The 22567-nt window shown below is 39.5% G+C and overlaps 1 protein-coding gene across 1 annotated transcript; it reads left to right on the top strand.

Moving 5' to 3' along the window:
• The first annotated feature begins 836 nt into the window (after positions 1-836).
• LOC109486282 (uncharacterized protein C1orf87-like) lies at positions 837-12417 on the top strand. Its single transcript, XM_019790074.1, has 9 exons — positions 837-981; positions 5425-5588; positions 6095-6212; positions 6546-7219; positions 7522-7696; positions 8101-8195; positions 8724-8901; positions 9300-9603; positions 10192-12417. Exons 2-9 carry the CDS (start codon positions 5482-5484, stop codon positions 10353-10355), a joined length of 1815 nt encoding a protein of 604 aa, XP_019645633.1. The 5' UTR covers positions 837-981; positions 5425-5481; the 3' UTR covers positions 10356-12417.
• Positions 12418-22567: the final 10150 nt, after the last annotated feature.

Genomic DNA, 22567 nt, shown 5'->3' with positions numbered 1-22567 from the left:
TCTATTTTTGTGACGTGGATCTTTAAAAGTACTGCTAGGGCGTCTGCGGAGAAAGCTGCAACACTTGTAACATGTAATCAAAAAACACAACAACGCGAAAACACGCACAACAACAAGCTGAATCCACACCCTTGTTTCAAGGTTACAAACATGCCCTGGGTGAGGTTACAAGGGAATGAAAGGCGACGATAGTATAAGTATAGGTCGATGATTAGAAAATAATTAAGTGTCGAAAATGTGGAGAAATGGTAGCGTCTCTTCTTCTATGGCTACCTGTGAAGCTACTGCCACAAACATTATATATCTTCCGTGCAAGTAGTCACATGAAGCTCGCAGAGGCTATGCAAATGATAGACATGTCATCAGGTCATGGTGTGCCTCAGGGCATGGTCTTTTGACCACTATCGTTCCTACAGGCAGAACTGCATACCATACTAAGATCAGTGGTACTTATAGATGCCTACATAAATAGATAGAGAGATGGAAATGCTACTTTCTCTTGGAATGAAACTGCCACTGGGCGAAAAATCTAGGATCTCTTTTTGCCACATACCGACGACCAAGACCTTCTAAAAACCAATCATAGATTTGAGCCCACTCGTTCACAAACAACTTTAAACATCCAATGAAGCGAAAGGAAACGAAACATGACCTTCTCCGCGGAGGTAAAAGCTAAAAATAGACTTTCTGTCTTTAACAAAGAACCGCAACAAGCATATTTACAGATCTTCAAACATCTGACACCTGTTTGAATGTGTCGACCCCGATCCCCCCGTGGGTGATTTGGTATGGTCCGGATCCCGGGCCTGTGATTGGTCAGCCCCCTTGGAGCCTTCCCAACATGGCGGCCGGGTGAACAAGTGTTTTTTCGTCCCTAAGTGTCACGGCCAGTGACTTCGTGTACAAAATCCTCCGACAAAAATACCACCGTTTATCTAAAGGATTTCCTCCCAGGAAAAACTCAACCTCAACCTGGACCAGGTAAATGTTGACATTAGCTACTGTTGTTTAAACCGACTGTCCAATCTCTGTTTGAATTTTGATGGTTGTTTACGAAATGTAAACAAATCGCTGTTTGCTTTCTGACCCAAATTTGATGTCTGTTTTGATGTGTTCTTCCTTAAGACATAAACAGCCCTAAAAATTATCCTTTAGCCTTTTTTTAAAATACGCTTAAAGCCGCTTAAACGATTGTTCTTGTCACGCCAAATTCTGGAATGTGTTTTGTTACCCCTGGATTCCTTTCAATAAATTATTATTCATGTTGACATAATAGACTGTCTTAAGGTTTTCGGCTCCTTGGCCTCTTCGATAATTGACTTGTGATGTCGTAAGAAACCTAGACAGTCTGCTCCTGTCTAAGATTAGTTGTAATCAAAACCTATACACGTTGCAGTACTGATATGTTTTATATTATATATTGACCGATTTGTAAAATATTATGGATGCCATTTCACTCCATATGGTAACTCTGGTTGAGTGATAAAATTTTTTCTGACTTCTGATCTTTGAATTACGAGCTAAATTACAGTACTGGCCAGAGCCTTCATTTTGACATATTAAAACTGGTTAAATTACTCGTCAATAGCTCATTTGTGTAAGTTAAACAGTTTTATTACTGGTGCAATAAGCTTAATTAGGAGGCTATATTTCAACCTTTGTAAAATGGTCTACCATAAGTGACCCTAACAACCACCTACATGTACATACAACAAATGCCAAGGAAACTGCCTTAACAAGCTCCTACCACCTGAAGTCTCAGGAAGTAAATGTGTAGGAGTCATCTTACACTGGTCACCGTGCAAGTGAGTCCTTCGCAGTTGTGTGTAAGTCACTTGACATTGGTGTAAGGATCAGCCCTCAACATTTGATATTCAGTCTGTGTGTGTCCAAGTCTTGGAGAACCCTTCCAAGTTAAAGTAAAGCAGTCATCCCCATCCAAGGTGAAGTATGTTGCTTTGTAGTTCGGCTAGTAGTCAAGTGTAGTGCACCTTCAGTACGGCTGGTGTTTTCAGCCAAGCATATCAAGTCACTAACCTCTACCAGGCTCTAGGAAGTGGCTGGAAAGACTAGAAATTGCTGCTCCTGAACTGTAATCCCATGGCATGTTATCTATTTGGCTAATTTCTGCTTTTTCCAGCCACTTCCTGAAGCCTGTTAGAGGCTATCAAGTCGCCCCTACTAGTAATATTGATATTTGCAAAGGTTTGATACCTGAAGCACTCTTACACAAGGAAAATTTCTAAACAATCTAGTGAAACATTTTGTTGCCATTTTTTTCCATCTTTTTTGCCACTCAGCCTTTAATGTTTTGCATTTCATTTTGGACTGGTATGTTGATCCTTTGGCATTGTTTTCACCTGTGTCACTTCACGACGGTGTTAAGAAGGTGCTTCCCATGCTGAAGTGTGTGTTCAGCTGTCTGCAGTGAGATGACTTACAAAAGTGCGGGTGACTTCAGGTGAACCTAAGGCTCTAGAAGGGTTTTTCGTGCCCCTTTTTGCCAGCTTTCTTCTGTCAGGTTTTAGGTAGTCTTTATCGGCTGATCGAAATCATTATTAAAATCATTACAGGAAAAAAATAGTTAGATATCTGATTTAAATATTTAAGCTAAATATATCTTTTTAATATGATGGTTTGGTTGCCCCCCATGTTGAGCCTAATGTTGTAGTTTCGAAAAGTCGAAAAGTGGTTTTGAGTCAAAGACGCAATCGGAAGGAACGTAAGGGCATCCCCATTGCCTAGCAACAAGCGTGTTGCCAGGAGACACAACTTGCTTGTGCGAGAAACACGCAGGTTTTCAAACAGTCCGTCGAGGCATCACTTTTGCCAGTTTACGTGCTAACGTTTCATTCCTTAAGCAAGGTAAGTTTTATGAATTTTTAAGGCATTACAATGTTGTTCCTTAGTACAGTTGAAGGTTTTAAGCACTATTCCCAATGAAATTTTCAATTCAATTCAAGTCGAAGCCACACTAAGTCTGAATTGTGTTGTTTTGGCAAAATGGTCAGTGAGCACTTCATCTAATCCACTATGTTCATTATCCAGTAAAAGATTAAAAATGGCCCAAAATCTATGATAGACATGATTGAAATGAATACAAATTCAAAAACAATCACACTACATTAGAAATAGATTTTGCCTAGTTGCCTAATTTTTTTGACATAAGACTCCTTTACCTGAAAATAGAGGCTCAACTTGTCAAGAAGTAATGTTAAATCCTGGAGACCAACAGTCTTACCGTGCACAGTGATCATACATTATTAATCCTAACGTTGATCGATGGCTCTTCTGGTTAAGTGCAGGTTACGGGAAGAGGAATAACAGTTTATTAGTGGTTCAGGCAACTGTAATTTGTGGATTGTAATTTACTGAACACAAATGACTTGACAGCTGTATCATTTAACTGTAACAGTTGTAGGCCTTTCCCTGCCTGTGGTCTATTTTTGTAAGTATTGCTTAATTTGTATTGCACAGAAATAGGGTTAAATTTATGAGCAATGTTGAAATCAAATGAAGAAAAATCTTTTAAAGACACTCAGTCTGACAGACAGAGAAAGAAATAGATACAGAGATAAAGTAGAAGCCAAGAAGAAAGCAGCAAATAGGGAAAATAAGTATAGAGGCCTTTCTTGTTAGACAATCATAATGTAGTTCAATTTTATATAATATTATAGTTAAGCCAAGACATCAGAACCAAAGACTGTAATTTATAGTGAATAATCTCATCACAATGATTACATGGTGAAATAGTATAATTTTTTTATTTCTTTTGTGATGTTACTACGTACATCTACATACATCTACAATGTTAAGGTAAAACAGTATACTGTTAGAACTAGATAGAGTATCTAATATACATTTTGGCTGTTCAGGCTCCTTCCTTGGTGCCATTGTTTCCAAACAATACCTGTGAGAATGATACTGTTATTCCAAGCCATTAAGTCATACATTATTTACCATCTTTTACTGCCTGTGCATACTGTAAGATGTACAAATCTATATAATAGATGACAGAAAAAAACACAATGCATATGATCAAACTTTACGTTTGACGGAAAAAGTTTCACGAAGTCTAGAAGTTTATGTTCAAGGGTGAAGGTTCTTTATGGTCTTGACTCCTCCCCATGACTATTTATATCCAGTCTTCGGTGAAAGAGAAGACAACTAACGGTCCCACCGAGTGCGTACTGTAAACAAAAAGTGTTTGTTTGCCTACACGTGTCCGCTAATACCACGCCAGTTTCCGCATGACATCACCCATGCACTCCGTCTCTGTTGTACAACCAACAAGTGGCATTTTTTTCCTTTTCACAGTGAATGAAACTTCGAGTACGAATGTTTTTGGTTCTTACTCAGCCTACGAATCAACCACATGTACATACCAATGCCAGAGGATATCCAATTTTGCAGACAAATACTACATAAACAATTATTGTTTACATTTTTAACATACAATGTCTGAAAGAATTCTAAAGTCTTAGGTCTTTTGGCATATCATAGATACATTTCAGTGATATAGGTACAACAGAACATGTAATGGATTTTCTGCCCATGGGGTTAAGAGTCATAGTGGCAACAGTATCGTTTGGTAGGGTTTATTATGGTTGGTTTCTCACCCATTGAAGTTGCCAGGTAGCGCCTTAAACAAGCAGGTGTCACGTCACAGGGCTTTGTCTTACCGTATTGTGACCCTGCCAAAATAACTGTGTCAGCCAATTCATCAATAACTTTATTGGCAGGATGTTCAGAAAGGTGCCCTCTAGATCTCTCTGCAGATTTGTACTTTACTGATGTTTTGGTAGGTATTTTGTCGTTCTTGTTTGTTTTTCTCACGTTCAAATACGGTGATGCGTGTAAGCGTATACTGAGCAAAGAGTCATTTGATGTGTTGTAGTCTCTAAACATGCGTACAAACTGATCCATGGTCTGAATTTGAATGGATCACACAAGATACAAGAGGATGTAACACAATTGTGACAGTTATAGTACATAACTGCATTTTATACAATTTTATACATCTGATATATAATTCTACAACTGCAGCTCTGCAGTTGTTTTAGGATCATCAGACAACGGTAATTTGTATATATTAAGTGTACCAGACGTGGTTATACTTTATAATTATACTGATGTGCAATCACTACAGATAGTCCACTGGTTACTATTTAGTCATGCATTGTGTGTGTTTTTAACTCCCAGTCTCTTTCCCAAATGCTGAATGCTAAGCAGAGAAAGCATTATAATTTTATGTGCCAGTTTGAAAGTCTTTGGTATGACTCGGCCTAGGATCGAACTCACAACATACCAAATGCGAAGTGAACACTTTATCACCACTTGGCCATTGCACCGATCCTAAACAAAGATTACCAGTGAAGTACTAATATTAATTTTATATATTATGTTATATCTCTGCTCAAACAGATGTTGCGATGATGTAGAACCATCCGAAACAGACAGTTGTGCCATCAGGAAGCCACCATGTCCATGGCCAGGAATGCTCCGTTTGGGACGGACGATACGCCGGAGATCGAGGTCAAGATCATTGGCAGTAAACGTGTTCAGGTCCTGCGGGAGAAAAAACATGGGTAAGCATAATCATCTTTGCTTATCATAAGACTTAGTATTTAGTTAACTTTAACTAGTCAATCAAGAGCATGGCATGTTGTTTGAAATTTGGTATGGACTTTCCCTCAGGGAGAACAACTTTTCAGTTCTTCTGAAGTTTTCAAAAATTATCAGTAAAAGTTCTGCATTTCTTTTCTGGCAATATTTTGTTTTTTCCATATCCTGTGTTTCATTCCCCTAGTACATGTACATGTAGCTGGATTTAGATTTCATACATATCAAGTTTATAACAGGTGACTAATCTAATATAGTATGTAGAATGATACATTTCTCATGGCACAAACTGGAAGATTCTAGTTGGTTGCACTAATTTAAAAAAATAATTTTACTTTTTTTATGTTCCTGAATGGGGATTTGTATTGAGTAATGTCAGGTAACTATGCTTTCTTAATCTTTTATTGTGAACATATTATACATGCTGAATAAATAGTATAACGATAAATAACTTTTGTGTATTTTTCTTCAGGAACCCCCTGTTGGCCCCCCTGCCTGACAGCCCATCTCTCCTGACACAGCCAGTCTACAAGGACTACGAAAACCTGAGCAGCTCTCATATCAAACAGGGCTATACTACTACTGATCAGGTACGGCATAAAGACACTGCAAAATTCAAATTGCTCTTATGTCAAGTTTTCAAAAATCACAAAGGTCTGAAAAGAATGAAGCAAATTTCAAAAGATTCAAAAAAGCACTTACTAGGTTTTTTTTTACAAAGCTTTAGGCCCTTGGAAAGATGGAAAATTTACAAAAATGGATCACCTCCTAAAAATTGAATTATAGTTTTGGTTCACTCTTTTTGCAAAGGTGGTAGAAAAGTGCTGCTAATGTTTTGAAATGTTCTCGTTTTTTGTAAATACATAAGATGTTTAGAAAGGTGTATGGTCAGTTATAACTTTTTTCCGTCTGCATGTTGACAGCATGAGAGAGCCAAGTTAGTTCCATCCCAGACTGCCCAGCCTGACAAGAGTAACTCCCAGCTACACGGAACCAACTACAAGGTCAGCTCCAAGGTCCTCCCCCCGATCAGTCGAACCAGCACCAGTTCTGACGGCTCGGGCGGTCAGAGCTCCGTCTTAGGAGAAGACCCCACCATCGCAAACCAGCTCCACAAGATACTCAAGAAATACGACACCAAGAAATTCAAGGACATGTACGTGGAACTTGTCGGGTACGACCGCAATCTTACCGGTTACGTCAATCAGTCGCAGCTGAATCTGGTGTGTTTGCGGCACCAACTTCCGCTCACGGGATCGACGCTGCAGATTATGTTCTCGCGGTTTGCGTCCCCGGAGGACGACGAGAGTATAAACTACGAAAAGCTGCTGCAGTTTCTCTCGGCTGCACAGCTGAACAAGCCGGTGAAACAGTCGACACTGTCGGCGACTGTGGACAAGTTTATAGGAGGAGGGGACAGTACTAGCTCCTCACAAAAGTCAAAGGCTGGGAGCCAGACTGCTCCAGAGCTGCGCATCAGGCAGAAGTCACACACACAGGAGAACATCCTAACAAGCCCAGGTTCCGGGCTAACAAGTCCCAGTATCAGCCTCCCCCAGACAACCTCTACAATAGGTGGGCAGCTGAAGCCAGAAAGGTAAAAGTAAATTAAACATCAGGTTGCTTTGGTCTTTTCTGCATAGAAAATCTTAAAAATAATAACATGCAAATTAACTGATTCCTGAGAGTTTGTGCAACTTATGAATTTACATTTAAAAGGATTAGGAACTGAAATGAAAGTACATTTTAGGGGACAAAACAGTTAATTTTGGATGATATTTTGGATTTTCAATGCAAAATTTAATGCACTAGATGTGTACATGGCATTGTGTAATGGAATTAGACAAGCCTATTTGCATGTAAAAGAGGTGCAGAAACAATTCCTGTCTATTCCTCCAGCCCTGTGGCCAGACACCGCACGGGAAGCTTCTCAGACCGCGAGGCGGCCAAACTTCTCCGCCTGTTAGAGAACCAGTTCACGTCCTTGGAGTCAGACGACCTTGACCTCCAGGCTGTGAGGAACACGTTTGAGGAGGTGGACAGACAGAGAGCAGGCATGCTGTCACGGAAACAGGTGTGTTGACAAGGATGTTCTTACATCAAAGAATAAATAAGAACACTGCTTGACATTGTTGAGAACACTATGAAACAGGGAAAGTTAAGTCAGGCATCTTCAAAGTAGTTGGAAAAGTGCACAGTTTGTGCATCTTATACTGTGCTTGAAAAATGCCTCCGTGAATAGTTATTGGGATGGTAAGACACTGAGTAAAGAGACAACCAAGTGTTTTATAAAAGACTTGGTTGTGTAAAAAGAGTCTTGTTGTGTAAAAAGAGCTTGGAAATATACTTCAGGACTGCTCTCCTGTAGAAGTTAGATGTAAGATAAGACAAACTATCTTAATATCTCTAAAACCTAACCTTTTTATCTAATGTACTCGGAATTGGTGTTCTATACTGATTGTGTTCTGTGTTTTGCAGCTTGAAGATGTAGTTGTGAAACACAGACTGCCGATCCAGGGTTCCCTCATGGAGAAACTACTGAAGAGGTGTGAGGTGGAGGCTGGGCTATTCAGGTAAGAACCTTATGTCACAAGTTATTGCTAGACGTAACACCATCTTTACAATACAAACTGTAGTCAGTAAAGGGTGAGGAAAGTCTTTCAGCACCAAGGAAAGGGTTGGTTCAGGATAGTACAAAGCGGGGGAAGGTCCTTCAGCACCAAGGAAAGGGACAGTAAAGGATAGTACAAAGTGGGGGAAGGTCCTTCAGCACTAAGGAAAGGGATGATTTTTTTGCCAATGAATTACATGTACTTCGTGTGAAGCTAATTTTTTTCCTTTGGAAGTTGGTACGGCACCTACCATTGCTTGGTCTGACAAACTAGAATGCAACTGTGAACGTATAAAACAACATTGGGGAAAAATACTCAGAACATGGACCAGTGGTGCTGGTGGTACAATGTTTTGTCAGAAAAGATAGTGTCTGGAATGCAGGCAAAATTCCAATGCAAAATTGACCAAATATCCAACAAAATATGTGAAAAATACATCTTTCATGCAGTTGGTAAGTTAAGACCTGACACTCCCCTTGTTCGCTGTAGCTGGAAGACCCTGGTGGAGTTTCTGGAGAGAGTGAGACCTCTGGAGATCCCCTCCAAGCAGAAGCAGGGTGTGAAGAGACCGGGAACATGGCCTCGGAACAAGAACAACACGGCCCCTCCCTCAGTCTCTCCTGAAGTACCCAAACCTCCGCCATGGGAAACCAGGAAACCTCTGGAGGTCAGTTTACATGTAGATTCATAATTTCAATATTGAACTATATGAAATATATAATAACTTGGTTTGTGGACAAGAAAACCCAATAAGTATAAAAGAATTTATTAACAATAATAGTACAAATACAAGTACATAAAACTGATATGCACATAAGTACAAATTAACAAATAAATCTCCTACTAATACTGACTTAAAATCAAGATTGAAAATTAAGTATTGATCTCTTATCAGTATAACAAAATTATCATCATTGGAATAAAACCATTAACTAGCATGGAATTGATCAATCATTTTCTTGAACCACATAAATTTTGACACAGTCTTAAATTTACTTGGTGATACATTCGATATAAATGTTTCCTATAATAACTATGAACTTGATGCCATCTTGTGTTGAGCAGAGGTTGGAGAAGCGTCCTGTCCTGAGCCCAGAGGAGCCACAGATTGAGAGAATTTCCCACACCGGGAACACCAGCACCCCCTCCAGCTCCGGTGGACTCTCCCAGGGCACCAACGAGGACGAGATCTCGCCGCGGACCTCGCTGGAGGATTCTCAGCGGGATCTGGATCGGCTGATCCTGGCTGCGCGGGAGAAGCAGCGTGCGCGGGGGAAGGCGGCGGTGCACCTGGAGGACCAGGAGGACTGGGACCAGCGCTTCCTGCACCTGGCCAAGGCACTGTTTAACTGTGACGAGCTGGGAACAGGTCAGGGTTACTGTAGTCTGGTCATTAGGACTTCATACCGAGGGAGTCAAGTACAGTCAGACCTGTACATTAGGGTCAAGTGACCACATCTGCATAAGGAAAGGTCTGAAAGGTCATTTAATACATTTTCAGACTGAAGCAATTTTTTCTTCAGTAAATCAGGTGAAATATTTGTCCACAAGCAAACAGGTGGCTGGGTCCTTGAAGCAGTCCCAATTTTAGCCAAAATCTTTTTTAAAAAAAGAAAGAAAACAGTATCATCAGAATCATCATTTGCATACTAAGATCAGACGCTTCTACTCTTCAGGAACTCTTTCTTCCGACACAGTTACAATTTACTATAATTATAATACATCTAGGTTATCTGTATTACTTGTATGTCCTTAGAATTTTGTATTGTTATAACATGTGTTGTATATGTATTTTATGGGTTTTTTTTTTACCTGAAATAAAGAATAAAACAAAGTATCCCTAGCTACTGACCCTGTTTTTTTCAGGACTTAAACTAGAAACACAGCATTAATTTTCTTAGGCATTATCAGAAACCTAAAATAAATCTAATTTTCCCCCCTTCATCTGTTGCTCTAGGATACTTGGAGCTTCCTGAAGCCAAGAGGCTGGTGAGAAACTACAACCTCATCTACAACCTGGGCTTTGAAGACGCTCGCATCGAAAACACCCTGACCCAGTGTTCCGCTGACGGAAAGGTCGCGCTAGAACCACTCATACAGTCACTCCGCGTAAAGCTGTGACCGAGAAAACAAACAAACAAATATTATTGGGACTAACAAATAAGACTTAAATATAGTACATATTTTTCCCTAAGCTGAAAATTCTGCAATTTCATAACTTGAAAAACTGCATTTAGCTTTTTAACATTCGTTTTTTGTTGCAAACATTTTAAACCATATTAGAGTCTCATAAGCCTGTTTCTGTTTGAAGATTTTATGACAGGCCGTGATTTTCACATCAATTATAAAATGCTGCTCTTATAAATAATCATGAGTATATTTCAGATCATTTAAAATAAGGACTTCATGATCATTATTAGCAGTTTGGTCAAGGTAAATCTGCACCAGACTTTCTGGTATAGTCTATTGTCTAATCCAAATATTTGTACAATAATTTCAGTATATAATGGCAAGTAACAATGATGTATTATCTATATTTTGCCATTACATGCTGTGTACTGGAAAAGAGTTTTACTTAATTTGTAATGTACTAAGTGATTGATCTCTAAGTGAATGATCTCTGATCTGTGTCTGATCGCTTTGCTTGTATTAGCACTCTTACCACAGTACCCTGTGAAAAAAGGATTTGTGATGTCATTTCTGCTAAAAGTTGCTATTGCATGAGAACAAAATAAGAAAGCCACAAGATGCCACAGAACAAAGTCTTGAGGAGTATAACTTTCTTACACTACCATGTTGCTCTGCCGGTATGTTGTTTTTGTCCTTGTTGCACAGTTAAAGCCAGTATGTTAGTATTTGTAAACTTCTTGTTCTTGTGTATGATTGTATATAGTGGTACAGGCTTGTACTTGTATAGGATTGATGCGTACTTGCATATCAAACACATTGTGTCTGTTCAACAATTGAAGTGAATTAAGAAGAATCATATTGTGTAAAATTTTGAAACAATAATGTATTCAGAACATATAGAAAGGTAAGTATATTGTGTAATTGTAGACGACTGAGGAAGAAAAAGTTTAAATTAAAAAGTATCTTTGACATCTAATCTTGAATAATGTATTACAAAGTTTAACATAGATTTTAATAAAGACACATGATATGATATTAATTACTAGCTCTACATACACCTTGTACACTTTTGAAGTGTTGATAGTATTTTGTATATTGTATATTGTGTCCTAACTACTGTAACTGCCTGTACTGTATATTCTGTCATTTGTGTACATTTGTACAAAAATGCACTGCTATATTTGTGGAGCTCTAAGTACTGAGATTGATATGTTTATGCTGAACACACAGTCTTTACACAAATTGTACTAATGCTAACATTGTCTGACTGTTTCTTTATGAATGAATAAATGAATGACCTCAACTTATTGAATGATTAAATAAATAAACAAATAGATAATTACTGAATGATTGTATAGATTAACAATGTTCAATGAGGTTCATCTTCATATAGCTTCCAAATGCCTGGAAGTTCTGGGGCAAAATCGCCTAATTTCTATCACAAATAACAAATGTCATGACACAAACTTTTCATAACTGTTTTTGAAGAGGAGGAGGCGTAGTTTTGGGAGTGTTTTCGGCGGGCTTGGTAGCAAAAGTTGCCGGGCGGTTGTAAGGAGGGAGCCGGTGTTGCTCCGCGTAAACTTCGGCGCTCAGCGGTACATTTTAAAGTCATTTTACAATCATAGATTACTACCCCCGTTAAACTACACTACACCTCCGGCCCTGCCGCGACATCTCCGGCCGGGCCGCAACATCGGGCTCCTCCTAGGCTTCAAGGCCGCGACCATCCCACGGTCTCAGATACGCCGCACCGCATGGCCGGTCAGATTGCCGCTAGCTGGCCGAGCACGAATCGGCCTAGCCCCCGGGCCTGGCCCTGGTACTGACTGGCACTTCCAGCCAGGGTTCCCTCCCTCTGTTTTTCTCACGGATAGAGCCACACAAACGTCGTTCGGTAACTTGTGGAATAACACCGAGATGTGCCCCTTTCCTCGGCTTCAAGGCCGCGCGACGACAGTCCAACGGTCTCAGACACGCCGCGCCGTATATTCGCTCAAACCGCCGACTGAAGTGTGCCGACTTTGGAGGAATGTACGCTCAAAACCGGAGGAACGTCCGCTCACCTGGAGGAGTGTACGCTCAAACCGCCGACTGAAGTGTGCCGATTTCGGAGGAATGTACGCTCAAAACCGGAGGAACGTCCGCTCACCTGGAGGAGTGTACGCTCAAACCGCCGACTGAAGTGTGCCGATTTCGGAGGAATGTACGCTCAAAACCGGAGGAACGTCCGCTCACCTGGAGGAGTGTACGCTCAAACCGCCGCCGTGAGAAGTGCGCCGATTTCGGAGGAATGTACGCTCAAAACCGGAGGAACGTCCGCTCACCTGGAGGAGTGTACGCCCAAACCGCCGCCTGAAGTGCGCCGATTTCGGAGGAATGTACGCTCAAAACCGGAGGAACGTCCGCTCACCTGGAGGAGTGTACGCTCAAACCGCCGTCTGAAGTGTGCCGATTTCGGAGGAATGTACGCTCAAAACTGGAGGAACCTATTAGTAAACATCCTTTGCTTAAGAATCTATTGGACATGCCTATTGGTCAATCAGCAGCCAACACGTAAAATGTGAACATTAACCATGATTATATATTTTGCGGTTATACTACAGTAGTATATGAGCGGATCAGCAGATAATTCGAAGCACTAATATCATTAGCTGCTAGGGGTCGCTTTTAAATGAACAATGTAAATTCGTATTGGCAATTTTACCATTAAGAAGTACCATTGTAATCCGCCAGGCGGCATTTTTGACACGTGGCGAAAAATATGCGATACAGTCTGATAATCGACTGCACGGATGGCAGCCATTGAGTTGTTTTCTGGACCGTACTGTGATGTTTGTTGGAGAAAAGGGGAGAAAGTACGCAATACAGGTAACTTTTATGAATTGATTTAAGTTCTGAAGACTCTTGTGTTTCTAACTATCCAAGGTATCTTTGTCTGGCGTCAGTTAAACTGCTAAAAATCCAAGGAGACGAGGCTCGGCTCGGTGTTGAGTTGATCTAGCCTTGGTAACCTTTTTTCACGGGCCGAATTAAATGTGTTTCACCGGCAATTGCTGTAAGAATGTCTTTTCCTGGCAGCCTATCTTCCTAGTCGGCCTTTTTGCTCACTGTCGTGCTAAAATTATCGAAACCGACCCCGTAAAAATGCCCTGACCTGCGTTAATGTGCCCGGCGGGAGGGGAGCAGTCCCAGCGCCGTAGAGATGTCGGGGAGCTCCCGTGGCACGATTACCAGGCTAAAACCAAGGCGCCTCCTTTTAATACTTGATAATACAGACACCAGACAACTGAATTAGTCAAGACAAACATATTCTGTGCAATGGGCCGACTTAAGAGGACGAATTCCATGAAATTCACGGCGAAAAAGTCACCGCGTTGGAGGAGCTATGTCCTCGGGATCAGCGGCAGACTTCGCCCGCGAAAAGTCCCGTAGCGTCCCCCGTAGCTGTTGTACGTTGCTCGCATTCTTATTAAGTCACCAAATTAGTAAGGATCGTATGTATTCCGCGAAATGGATCGTATGTATTCCGTAAACTTCGTATGTTTCTAGTAATGGATCGTATGTATTCCGTAAACTTCGTATGTTTCCTATAGTAAGGATCGTATGAATTCCGTAAAATTCTCACTGATGAATTCTTTGGCACCCCTGATGCTGTTAATCTTATTAACTTGTAACTTGATTATTCAAATTTTGCTCATGATTTACAGGTGACACCTAGCTGCGTGTGCACCACGCCGTTCTAACATGGCGAGTGAGCATGGAAGGGAAGAACGAGCGGGTAAAAAATTCGCCCAGGAAGACGCGCCACGTCCGCTTTGGTGGTAAGTTGTACTTTAACTTGTCATAGATACTCTCCGGACTACTGTGGATAAATTTCCTTGAAGTGATATGAGGCAAAATGACAGAACTTCGCAAATAAGTTGTGGCACCGACTCCCCACGTGTTAGTCCAGTGAATGTAAGTTCGAGTGGGGAGGGGGGCGGTAACAGAGTTTATTAAATTGTATGTATCAAAGACCATATCTTGGGTAATGATACACTTCTCATGGTGCTCAGGAAGGTGCATTTGTCGATAGGAAAGTCACCGAGAATCCAACATAGGTTCAAAGGAGTCTGTAAGAGAGGTGGTGTTTTGGTCTGGAACAGGTCAGGACTTAACTTTTCTGCATGTTGAGCGGCAAAAAAATATCCCAAACAGACGCCGAGAGGTTCAAACTCGACTTTGGTAAAATCTGAAATTGGAATTTTGATATTAGTCATGTAAACCGTAGAGAAATTAATGACAGAGCCATTGAGTTGAACAATGCTTGAATATAATCATTTGTATGCCTTGTTCAAGTTGTTGCTTTGTCCCCAGCTCCAGCAGTTCAGTATTTGACCCCACCTTTTATGAAAAATGTTCAAGATGGATGTGACACTGGGTAAAGTCATCATATGAGCTGTTTTATAACTTTAAGATGGATTTCTCACTTGCTGTTATTTAAAATTGCTGTGACAGTCATAAATTTTAACGTTATATTTACCTTTGCAGAATAGTCGTGGGTGTCTTACTTAAATTCTTGAGTACCTTTAGATACTTTAAAAAGTTTTATGCTGTTCACACTATTGCCAAATCACTGTTTTATTTCTGTAACAATTATGAGCTTGATCTGTTTTTCAATTTTCATGAATTGATATTTGAAAATTTCCATGTGTTGTTGCTAATAATTTAATGCGTGTCATCATAAGATGCATATTATGTTGTTAGTTGGATTGTGATATCTTACCCTGACATGTATTTTTATGTGACTTGTTATGTGACTACATGTAATGTTCAGTCTTATTCACTGTTGGCTGTGGTCTTCTTTAGCCTCACTTAATAAACAATGTTCCATGTGCTCTTCCCCCAACCAAAGCAGGTTTTAGAACAAATGGATTGTGATACCCTATGTCATATCTTGTATGAGATGTATTTAAAATTTTATAACAAATGTTGTGAATATTATGATGCATTGCATGTTATGTGAATATTGTAAACATTGTTGTATGTAAACTTGGCATGAGATTTTACTGAATGTTAATTTCTTTTACACCCTAGCTTATGGGAAGCTGAGACTGTACCTGACCATGTTCCTGTGTGTGCTGTGGGACCTGTCTGTATTCCTGTCTATATTTCTGAGGGATCCGTCAGCTATCCTGTGTACCTGTCTATTCAAGGAGGATTTGCCAGTGTGTGTTCCTGAGGGACCTGTCATCTACCTACAAGACAAGAGAACATCGGACCTTGACCGTGAGTTGGCTTTTAATTTTAGAACTCTTTCAAAAATGGGGTCTGCATACCGCAAAGTGTAAGCACTTAATTTGCGTAATGCGAAGTCAGGTCGTTATGAATTAATGTTAAACATGATCTTTGCATTATGCGTAAATCGTTAAGCCTGCACGAATGAAGTGTAATACCGAGTCACTGCTTTTGCGCCTTGCCATCTGAATTTTGCATAATTCGAGTCGACATGTATTGTGTATTACATTATGTGAAAAGCCTCCAGTTGCCTGCACTAATGAACACAAATCGTGGCCTCGCTGCCTTCCGGAATTTCGTGCAAAGCGTGATCAGGACCTCCCATGCAGACCCATAAAAATGACAATGAAACATGTGGGAATAGGGCATCTCTGTGATCCTCTGAATTTTTAGTTCCAAACACCTGATTATCCAAACTGGCCCTCTCTTCTATTCATTGTCATTTTTTATTGAAAGAGTTCACATTTCTTATACTAATATTTAGTCTTAAGGTTGTGACTAATATTTGTTTGCACTTTAATATGGCAGAGAACACAGTACATGTCCCTATTGAGGAAAGCAATATTGTTGTTTCATTCTGTATAGCAATGGGGTGTATTTTCAAAAACATTTGTGATCAAACTGTTTCCCTGATATCCTCATATAAAGAAACTCCTTTAATAATAATGAAATCATTCTTTAGCTGTCAAAAATGGATCCTTTAGAATTTGGAACAAAAACATTGTTTTAGATGATAATGAATGAACAAGGATGAAATATTACAAACATAGATGATCTTTATTGACACAACAAAAAGTACAGGGACTTTTGTATGGTCTTCTATAACTTAAGACCTAACAAAGCTAAATGCATGTAATACTATAGATAATGTCATCCTACATACAGAATATATGTATGCGGCAAATTACGTACAGAATATATGTCAGCAGTAACAACAAAGGTTTAACTATTCTCTAACTTATAGTCTCTAAGATTGAAACAACCTTTAATGTATTTCCCTATTTGAACACTGTATTGGTTATCTCCCCTAAGAATCTATGTATAGGATGTAACGTATTGAAATCGGTTGAACAAGTGGAAAGAAAAGTGAACAGCAATATAAGCCGCTTATCACTGTAGAGTGTACAATCCATTATGTCATTCTTCTTTTCATATGAAAGGAGCATTTTGGGCCATGATAATTCCAAAACTCTGATATGAATGAATCAGAAAATGAAATATGTTTTGGATAAATTTAGCTTTAAAGTTTAAGCCTGAATGTGTTGATCAAATTCTTGAAACCCTAGTGACACTTCAAACAGGTATTAAATGGTTGAGTTTGGGTAAGGATTTCTCGCTAACAAATCAACAAAAAAAGAAACAAATAACAGATCAAGATTTTAGCACTTGTACAGTTACTTTTGTTATATAAAAGGTTAATTACATAAAAGAATGACCCACAAATAACACGAGTAATTGAAACACGTTGGCATGACAGTTCTGAGTGCACACATTTAATCCACCCAACACACTAGTTTTTAACATTACACAAGCATAATTGTACCAGTTGAAGTCTGTTGTTCCTGTTGGTGGAAGGTTTTGTCCACGACATGCATCGTACAACAACTTGATCTGTTTTTATGCTTCAGTGAGGTGTAACTTTATCGAAAATTGGACAAAAGAAACATAGTATCCATGGCCCAGAATGTTCCTTTAAGTTTTAAATCCATGAAAGATAATACCGTCTAATTTTGTCATATTTTTTAAATGCTTATGAATTTGCAAAAATCATAGAAAGTTGACACTGCTTGACCTAAAATCCTCTACATTTGTCTTTCACTACTGAGTATGCCTAAAATATAGGTCAAACACAAACAAGGTTACTTTATGATATCTTATTATGTACATAATTTGAATAAAAAAAACAAGGCATTGATTGACATTCCAAAAACCTTTTTAAACAGTTGCAACATGCGAGAGATACACATGATGTATGAAAAAATAAATCATATGATAGAGATATTCTGAAGTACAATTTCTGTGTTCCCAGTCTGTGGATTTGAGGGAAAATACTTTGGTCACATAATGATTGTTGGAAATATGTCCTATTTCTTTACAGAAGAGGGAAAAGGCAATGTTGTGCTTTCTTTCTGTATAGTGAAATGTACTACAGGTAAGCTGTGTGTGATGTTTCAAAGGGAGGAATCAGCAAAACAATAATGTCTACTAGTCTTTTTGCAAGGATAGTAATTACTCTAAATTTACTCTCTACTTTTAATGCAGTCATTCAATTCACAGATAGTGTAGGTAGAAGGTAAAAAAATCAATCTTGGTTGATAAAAGTCCAATGTTCAGCAGGTATGGCCTTGACAGTGGGGCAGGATCTTTTTCCTGGTCCCGATGGTCTCTGCAAAAGATAGAAAATCAATTGACTTGATCCTCGTATTATTTTAAAATTCGAAGTTGAAAGAGGTGTATCTTTTTAGTGAATGACCACAAATGATCACTCTTGGACCATCCTTGTCACACGAATCTGAATTTTTTTTGCTTTGTCATGTCCAGATTGTGCTCCCATTTATTAATCCTGAGTTTAAAGTGAATTCATTCATCTAAAGTTTTATAAATCAAAGTTGACAGTTTTACTTCCATCTTTTAAGCAAATGACGCCATAATGCCCTGCAAAATATTCTCCCTCGTGCAACTGGCCTAAAAATCCTGACCACCACAAACAAGTACATTAGGTGTCTCCTTAATTCCTGCGAAGTTTCCGTGCTGTACACACTTTTAAAGCACCGTTTCTGCTAAAATATAGTGACGTGTATATTTTGCCAGAAAAAGGTACTTTAAAGGCGTGTACAGCACGGAAACTTACAGGAATTCAGGAGACACCTATTTAGTTGTACTTCATCATTCATGGTGATGGATTTTGGCCCCGATGTGCGAGGGGCAATATTTTGCAGGGCGTAACAAGTGGTCAAAAGACGGGTCCGAAGTGAAACTGTTGACTTTGATTTGTAAAACTTCGGATTGATCAATTCATTTCAAACTGAGGATTAACAAATGGGAGCACAATCTGGTCATTTGTGGTCATTCACTAACAAGAGGCTCCTGTTAAGTCATTTCACAAGTAAGAAAAGACTTTTTAGAGTAATACATTGTGAGCTGAGGTTGAGTTGACATGTTTCTTGAAATGTAGTTTTCAGTGTTAGTGTGAATATTTAGGCAGGTTTTATCTGTTAAATCTAGTCTGAAAGAACTTTTGAGCAGATAATGAGTGACTAGTTTTGTTTTGTTTTGCTGATTCCTTTTTAAGTCAATTTTCACGCCACAAAAAAAACCTGGCACCCACACGTGGTTAATTAATTGGATTAAAATTTTCCCGCCAAAAAACTTAGTATATGGAGCACTCTAACCTTGAACTTGTGCCCCCCTCTTCCTTCCCCCCTCCCCACTTCTTCCACAACTCACACAGTATGTTAGTTACACTGTTCCAACACTTTGGACTTCTTCGAACACGTAGTCACCACACTTTGCTACCCAACACTTAGTTGATCGAGCACAGTTTTCCTGCCACAACAACTTTAGAATAATTCTTCGCTCTCCTGGTCAGTCAATTGCACTGGTATACTGATGTTTCGAAGCATCAATGTCTCCGGAAAGACATCCCACGGGGAGTACACTTAGTGCATTGACCAAGCAGGAGAGCGAGAGATTATTCTAAAGTTGTTGTGGCAGGAAAACTGTGCTCAATCAACTAAGTGTTGGGTAGCAAAGTGTGGTGACTACGTGTTCGAAGAAGTCCAAAGTGTTGGAACAGTGTAACTAACATACTGTGTGAGTTGTGGAAGAAGTGGGGAGGGGGGAAGGAAGAGGGGGGCACAAGTTCAAGGTTAGAGTGCTCCATATACTAAGTTTTTTGGCGGGAAAATTCTAATCCAATTAATTAACCAGGTGAGGGTGCCAATTAGGTGTGTTTTTTTTGTGGGAAAATTGAAAGCATTTTGCCAAAAAGAGCTGTTGATCAATCAACCACAATTGTCCAAAGAAGTGTAAAAACGGTTTAAAAGTGATAAGTTTTGGGGCAATTTGGCATTTTCAACGACACGATACGAAGAATTTTTCAGTGACGCCTAACGTTGGATTTAAGTTAACGTTGCGGGTTAAAAAGTTCAAGGGCTCTTCACGGAAAAATGGCATACAGACTGAACTGGGCAAAAGAGAGAAATGCGAGTGTGTGTGCACCTGAAGGCATGTGGAGTGTTGTCTCGTGTTAATAAAGAAATCATACTCACACCTCCACGTCTTCTTTCACACAGCTCTGCCCATGTAAGTCTGGTTCTTCCTCCTGCTACAGTCTGGGCTCTGGGTCCACATCTTGAAGACAGAAACAAAAGTCAGTGTATTGAAACCAGCAATTGGCCTTGCGAGAAATTATGTCACACAACATACAATTATATATTATATATAACTAAACATACTTATTTATATATTTTTATATATAAAAATTTCAAAGCAGAGGTTAGGGTCTTGGGTTAGCTTTGGCATGTTTTAAGACTTTTTTTATCAGGGTTTCTTTTTTGCACTGGAATTTTTCTTTTTGTTGGGTTGGGTGAAAGAAAAATTCCAGTGCAAAGAAGAAACCCTGATAAAAAAAGCCTAAAAACACGTTAAAAATACCCCAAAACCCAAACCTCTGCTTGGAGAGTAACCCATGACCACAGTTGACACCATATACAAACACTACACCTTAAACAAATAGCCATATGTTGGCTATGTACACTGGACGTTAACTTTCATTAGGTCACATAACATTGAATTGATTATCTGGATGACATCCATGTTTGTGCATTAAGTTTGATTAAAAACAAAGTCCGAGAAATCGTAGATAGAAGCTAGAGTCAGCAATTAAATTCCACAGATTCAACACAATACCTTTAAACGGATGCTTGTGTGGACGAAGGCCTCTTTTGTAACATAATTTTTGGCCATCTGTATCAGTATAACTAACTACATGGAAAACATGTTTTTAAGACCTAAGCAAAGTCTTCACAAGTATGAAAGAAGAAAAATATAGAATGTATTGTTTGGTATGGCATGTTCTTTGTGTTCACTCATTCAGGGGTACCAGAGTATATACAGGGCAAGTTTACTAGTATACAGTGCAATTTTACGGAATACAGTGCAATTTTACTAATGACGTAACCTGGGCCCGGCTTTCCAGGAACGCCGCTGACTGAGCATACTCACATCTTTCTGTGTTTTTCGAGCAAATTTGGACCTTTCTCATAGACCTATAGTCAAATCACTACATATTACACACGGGGCATGCTCCTACACAGGGATCATTTTGAATTCGCTCGAAAAAGGCAGAAATATGTGAGTCAGCGTCCACCATCTTGAAACTGAGAAAGCAGGGAAAGCCTGGTCCAAGTCACGTGATTTAACGTCACTAGTAAAATTGCACTGTATTCCATAAAATTGTACTGTATTCTAATACGATTGCAGTCTGTATTCCGTAAAGTTGCACTGTACTCGTTTAATTGTACTATATACCGTAAAACTGCACTGTATACTCTGGCACTGTCATTTGTACAACCGCCATTACAACTATCATAAGGAAGGCAACTTTTTTTTGCACACGCACAGTTTTGGTGTGCCCAGAGGGTGTCATCCATATAATCAAATCAGTATGTATGTCCTTACTTCAAGAAATATGTTGTGAAATACATCATTCTATACTTACTTTTGGAAAGTCTTCATTTCTCCCATCAGTGTCTTCAAGTCAACTGGTTTGCAGAGACGTCATCACAGGTTTCTCCCAGACCGGACACACAAACCCTCAGGACACACCTAGTAAACAATATGAAAGGGTAATTAGTGTGATGGAAAAGCATCCCCAGGCAACACTGAATGGCCATTAAACTAATGATAACATCAAGAAATTCAACTGTCTCATTGATTAACTAGATTTTGAAAGAATTATAGGCTCTAAGTGATACAAATGTACAAAATATTTATTGTACTTGTAGCATGTTACACTTGTTAGGAAAGAAAGAAGTTATAAAAGTTGTTAATGCAAGTTGCTTGTCATAATGAATAGATGTACAAAAAAGGTAGGCTTTTAAAAGTCTTACTGGTAGCATGTTAATTAATTGCCACATTCTTTAATTCGAGAGCCAACTACAGTCTGGGGGGACAAGTACTGGAACACACTGCACTGTGGAAAAAGACCTGGGGGTACAAGTGGATGGACATCTAAATTTTCATGTCAACTCTCCTGATGCAGCACAAAAAGCCAATTAAGTACTAGGGCTAGTGAAGAGAACATTCTCCAACTTGGATGAGGTAACTGTACCCTTTCTGTACAAGTCCATGGTGAGGCTACATCTGGAATATGCAAACAATGTGTAGGGTCCACACTTCAAGGGCAATCAGAAGTCAGTGGAAAAAGTGTAGAAAAGGGCCACTTCGGACCAAGTTGGTACCACCAATTAGAACGCTCCCGTACAGTACAAGACTCGAGAAGCTGAAACTTCCTTCACTCAACTTTTGAAGGGACAGGGGTGACATGATTTAGGTCTACAAGTTTCTAACAGGGAAGGAAAGGGTAAACCCAGAGTTATTCTTCCATACTGGAAACCAACAAGTAACAAGAGGCCACTGTTACAAGTTGTCTGTGCCCCTGGCCAAAACAACAGTCCGTCGTAACTCCATTAGTGTTAGGACAATCAAAAAGTGGAATTCCCTGCCAGATAGTGTTGTAAAGGCTGAGACTGTGGACGCATTCAAGACAGGGTTGGATGTGTGCTGGGAGTGGAGAAAGTATCGGGAGTGAGATGAGGGTGGCACAACAGGCGACGCCTTTAGCCACTGATGTTTCCTCAAGGTAGTTTTTAATACATCTAAGAGGAAAGGAAAAATTCATTCAAGTTGTCTCACCTGGA

Source organism: Branchiostoma belcheri, unplaced genomic scaffold (genome assembly GCF_001625305.1).
Source record: "Branchiostoma belcheri isolate BF01 breed outbred unplaced genomic scaffold, Haploidv18h27 scaffold8, whole genome shotgun sequence".
NCBI classification, from domain to species: Eukaryota; Metazoa; Chordata; class Leptocardii; order Amphioxiformes; family Branchiostomatidae; genus Branchiostoma; species Branchiostoma belcheri.
This window is presented reverse-complemented; position numbering and strand designations above follow the sequence as displayed.